The following is a 5,370-nucleotide window of genomic DNA, read 5'->3' on the forward strand; positions in this document are numbered from 1 at the left end:
AGAGATTCTTCTCCTCGAGGTTAGGGGATTCGTCACGAGGGACGGTCGGGTGAGAATCGTCAACGTCAGGGAATCACGAGAGGGGCAGCCCCCAGCATGGCGGGGGGTCCAGCCCCCGCTGCCGCCTCCCCCCTTCCCGTCCCGCGCCCCGAGCCGGGCGCCTCCTCCCCGCACCCCGCGCACAGCACCCCCCCATTCGCGGAGAGCACCCCGTCCTCTTCATGCAGCCTCGGGCTGTCCCGTCCATAGGCGTGCCGGAGGTAGAAGGTCGACAGCGAACCATTTCGGATTGCAATGCCACAGGCTTCGTTATCGAGTCAAGCATCGCTCAGGGCGGCGAGGACGACGGCGTCGTGGGCCTCGCGATCCCCACGTCCTGGTCGTAATTTTGATGCGTGCCGGCGTCCTCGTCGACAAGATGCGCAACGACATCCTGAGCGGCGTCCTCTGCGATGTTTGGTCGGAGCCCAACCCAGATCGTGCCGCGCACTGGCGGCGTTCGCCTCGAGCTCGCGCCTATGCTGCGCGTCACTGCGGTTGCGTACCGCCCGATCACGCTGCCTCTTTGAGCACGCCTCTAACGTGGCAGCCAAATGCTCGGACGACATCGAGAAGAACCTCGCGCAGATCACGACCCACGAGGTTCTCGTGCCGGCCCCTAAGTTTCGCATCAGGAAGCCGACAACACGGCGGAAGAGGTGGAGCGCGCATCCAAGTGGCCGGCGCGATTGAGCGCGAGCGCAACCCGGCGCTCTACCAAGACGACCGCGGCTCGGACGACCCGAAGGCCCTCGTTGGCAAGCGCGTAGAGCGCTCGCCGCTCTCGTCGGCCGGAGCGACCTCAATGGCCGTATGTGTAACTTATTCCGGGGACGGTGTGCGGGGAGCGAACCTTAACGACCGCCCAGAAGCTTTCTGAGCGAACCAATCGGGCCAGGATATCATCAACATATGTCCCCTCCACAACATCGTGGGCGTTTGAGCGAGAGAGCCGCAGGAGCCCTCTGAGGACCAGGCGCGCGCGAAAGCGGCGATGAGCGGAGCCGCGAACAGCCACCTGTGGGCGGTCACCGGGGTGGCGGTCAAGCACGCTCCGGGGTGGATCCGGAGCTACTCGTATCACTGGTGGGCTGGGTGTGCAGCAGCAGCGCTCAAAAAGAGGCAAAAAACTCGGCTGCTGTTTTGAGTGTCAGCTTTCTCGACGCGCCGTTCTCCGCCCGGCCAAAAAGCTGGCTGGTGGTCGCGCGCGGCGCCTGCGCGGCTCCAACTGGTCGGGCACCTCGGCTGGGTCCATCAGCACGAGGCCAGCCCCGTCGGGCAGCCCCGCGAGCGCATGAAGTCCCACCGAGAGGCACTGATGCGCACTGGTTTGGCGGAAAATAGGACGCGCCGAGGGGGGGGGTCCGAATAAGTTATATCATAGCCGCGCCGGCATCGCGCGCGCGTACAACAAGGCGACAGGCCGCTACGCCGTCGAGCTCGATGGCCGCGCTGGCGAGCGCATGGCCGTGAAACCTTCCAATCTCTCACTGCTCGCAGCCGTCGGCGTTGAATGAGGGCGGGCATCTCTTCATTCTGCCGATTGCGGGGTGACGTGTCCGCGTCGCGCGTGGGGTAAGTACTCTGGCATGTTGGCAGTCCAGAGGGCTACCAAACTCAACAACATTTCATATACCGGGCTCTAGACCGGGCTTTGCCCGGTGCTGGGGAGATCGCCGAGCAGCCCTCCAAATTTGGCCGATGGCATCTCCATCTGCGCAAACTCCAAACTACAGCTTTATAATCGGACAGGCAGGCTTGTTGCACGCTTGGTACGGCTCTACGCCGCACATTGTTCACTTTTGAAATTTTGCGACGCGGGCGCTCAATCACGTACCACGGAGTGCGCCCGTGAAGTTTGAGCTTGTACACGCACACACACACACACACACACACACACACACACACACACACACACACACACACACACACACACACACACACACACACACACACACACACACACACACACACACACGCGCGCGCGCGCACACAACCTCGCACACACTCAAACACATTCGTGTGAGTGAGCGGGTATTTTCTAAGAAAAACAAGCATGAATCTATTTCTCTAACTGACTAACTGTCTGACTGACCTATGGGAACGGGTAGCACACTACACTGGCCCATCCTTCCCTACGCCTCCAGCCGCGGCGAAGCCCCGGCGTCTCCTGCGCCGACGTGGATCGGCGACCCAGACGACCGCGCCGACTGCCTCTGGTGCGTCCGCCGCTGGTCCGCCAGCAGAAGCTCGTTGAGGTTGGCGAAGTGCGCGGCGCTGCTCGGCAGCCCCAGCCTGCGGCTGAGCGTGAGCGCCGCCGTGTAGAACCGGATGGCCGCCGTGCTCTTGCCCAAGCAGGAGTGGGCGATCCCGAGGCTGCCGAGCCGCGCGCACTCGCCCTCCTGGTCGCCCACCACGCGGCTGAGGGCGAGCGCCGCGGTGAGCTCGTCCACCGCCCGCGCGTGCGAGCCGAGGCTGCAGAGCACACCGCCCAAGTTCGCGCGGTGCACGCCTTCCGCCCGCCAGTCGCCCGTCTCGCGCGCAACCGCCAGCGCCGCCTCGTGCAGGGGTGGGGCAGTTGGGAGATATGGGGAGATATGGGGAGATATGGGGAGATATGGGGAGATATGGGGAGATATGAGGAGGTATGGGGAGATATGGGGAGATGTGGGGAGATGTGGGGAGATATGGGGAGATGTGGGGAGGTGTGGGGAGATATGGGGAGATGTGGGGAGATGTGGGGAGGTGTGCGCCTCGTGCAGGGCGAGGGCCTGACTCAGCTGGCCGAGGTCGCCAAACGTGTTGCCCAAGTGGCCGAGCTCGACTCCCTGCCCTCTCCGGTCGCCGCACTGTAGGCTCAGCGCGAGCGACGCGGCGTGGCGCGCGAGGGCGTGCTCGTGCTCGCCGCGCGCCTGATGAGAGCTCTAGATCCTAGTTGATTGATTGATTCGTTTGTTAGGCGAGGGCGGCGTGCTCGCGTGCGTCGCCGCGCGTCTGATGAGGGGGGTGATTGATTGATGACTGATCGATGGGTTAACTAGGAGAGGGCGTGCTCGTGCGTCGCCGCTCGCCGAGTAGGAAAGGCCCATATCTCCCCATATCTCCCCACATCTCCCCATATCTCCCGTGCTCGCCGAGTAGGAAAGGCCCAGGCTCGAGAGCAGCGCGGCGGCGCTCCTAGAAAGGCGCACGCGCCGGTCAGCTCCTGGTTCAAAACAGACTCGAGAGAGCAGCAGCGTGGCGGCGGCGCTCCGCGTGTCGCCGAGCGCCTCGCTCACGCCGATGGCGGCGCGGAGCGCCTCCGCCGCCCGCTCGTGCTCTCCCAAGCTCTGCCACGCGATGCCAAGACTCCCCTCCGCCTGCCTCCGCGAGACCGCGCGCATGTGTGGGGCGGTGTGGGGAGATGTGGGGAGGTGTGGGGAGATGTGGGGAGATGTGGGGAGATGTGGGGAGATGTGGGGAGATGTGGGGAGATGTGGGGAGATGTGGGGAGATATGCCTTCATCAGGGACCGCACGCGCACATGGACATGGGGAGATGGGGAGATTGGGGGAGATATGGGGCTGTTCTGGGGAGGGAGACATGCCTTCATCAGCGACCGAGCGCGCCCCTCGGGCAGCGGCAGCGCCGCAGCGAGAGCGCGCATCTCCTCGAACGCCTCCACCGCGGCGTCGGCGTCGCCCCGGCTCAAGTACGCGTTGCCTACGGGCTACGCGTGCTGAGTACGCCAGCATCGGGGCGGGACTAGGGTATTGTGGGCAGCGAAACGTGTATTCAGAGCACCGCGTGAAGTCACAAGACGAGGCTACCAAGTACAGTGCATACACAGCGGAATGCGGCCGAGTCTGTGCGGCGGAGTGCGTGTCCTCTCGAGCGCTGGCTGGGATGCAAGAATGCGTATTCCGCGTCTAGGGCGAAATGCAGGGAGATACGGAGAGATATGGGGAGATACTCCGCTTCTAGCACACGTTGCCCCGCTCATGCAGTGCACGCATAGCGGCGGCGGCAGCGGCGCGCGCGCGAGTAGGCGGCCGCGAGGCCAGCAAGGCGTGCGGCAACGCGTGCGGCGGCAGGGAGCAGCGTCTGTGCCGCAGCCGGCAGCACCCCCACCACGCCGCCGTCCGCCTAATTGACCATTGAGTGACTGGTTGGTTGTGATTCATTAGCCGGCACCGCCCCCCCCCCCCAAGCCCCCTTCCGCCTAGTTATCGTTCATGAACCGAGTAGTTATGAGTCATTAGCCGGCGAACACGCCACGCTGCCTTCCGCCTCGTCCTGCGGCGGTCGCCCAGTCCGCCGCCGACGTAGAGGCGCGGCGCCGGGCGGGCGTCGGCGGTGGCGGCGGAGGGGGAGCGCGGGCCGCGGCATCGCTCGAACTCCGGGTACGGGTCCTCGCCTGATTAATTCGTTAATTAATTGATTGATTCACCCGCGGCATCCGTCGAGCTCCGGGTGCGGGTCCTCGCCTATATGGGGAGATATGGGGAGATATGGGGAGATCGCGATCTCCGTCGGTTTCCGGGTGCGGGTCCTCGCCCCGCATCAGCGCATCGGCCGCCGCGCGCATCCCAACCCTGAAGGCGGCGAGCTCCACGGCCGCCTAATTAAGAGATGCTGACTAGTGAATTAGTTGAGTCGTTAATTCGCCCCTGATGGCGGCGAGCTCCACTGGGCGCCTTCTCCCTCCTCGGCAGCCGGTTGCCGCCGCCGTCGGGCAGCGTGAAGGGCGCCGGCACGGCCTAACACAGAAAATAGAAGAAATGAAAAAACCGACACCTCTCGCTGGAGATCGGCGCAAGTCCGCGCCTGTATATACGAAAGGCGCCGCGCCGGTGCTGCTCTTTCTCTAAGTCGAGCCGAAACACGGCCACCGCCGCGCGCGCGCCGGCTCGGCCCGCTCGCCGAGCAGCCAGGCGCGCGCGCGCTGCGACGCCCTCCTACATGGGGAGATCGGGGGAGATCTGGGGGGAGATCTGGGGAGATCGGCCGCGCGCCGGGGCGGCGACGCGCTCCTCCCGGCGGCGCTGAGCTGTGGCGGGGCGGGGTGGAATCCGGCCTCGGGCGACTCGGGCGTGGCAGCTGCGTTGACTTCTGCGTCGATGACGAAGGCGATCTGCTTCTCGTATGGCGTGCCTGTGTGTGCCATCGTACAATGAGTGCACTTCCTCACAGCGCAACTACACTGAACTCGATCTGCTTCTCGTATGGCGTGCCTGTGTGTGCCATCGTACAATGAGTGCATTCCTCACAGCGCAACTACACTGAACTCGATCTGCTTCTCGTATGGCGTGCCTGTGTGTGCCATCGTACAATGAGTGCATTCCTCACAGC

General features: G+C 64.5%; 1 protein-coding gene across 1 annotated transcript; it reads right to left on the minus strand.

Annotated features, from left to right (window-relative positions):
• Nucleotides 1-2,327: 2,327 nt before the first annotated feature.
• On the minus strand, nt 2,328-2,603 carry EMIHUDRAFT_59136 (hypothetical protein; the record flags this gene model as incomplete). Its single annotated transcript, XM_005756622.1, has 1 exon — nt 2,328-2,603. A coding segment is annotated over one exon (276 nt), but the record flags the coding sequence as incomplete, so codon positions are not given.
• Nucleotides 2,604-5,370: the final 2,767 nt, after the last annotated feature.

Source organism: Emiliania huxleyi (genome assembly GCF_000372725.1).
Source record: "Emiliania huxleyi CCMP1516 unplaced genomic scaffold EMIHUscaffold_96, whole genome shotgun sequence".
NCBI classification, from domain to species: domain Eukaryota; phylum Haptophyta; order Isochrysidales; family Noelaerhabdaceae; genus Emiliania; species Emiliania huxleyi.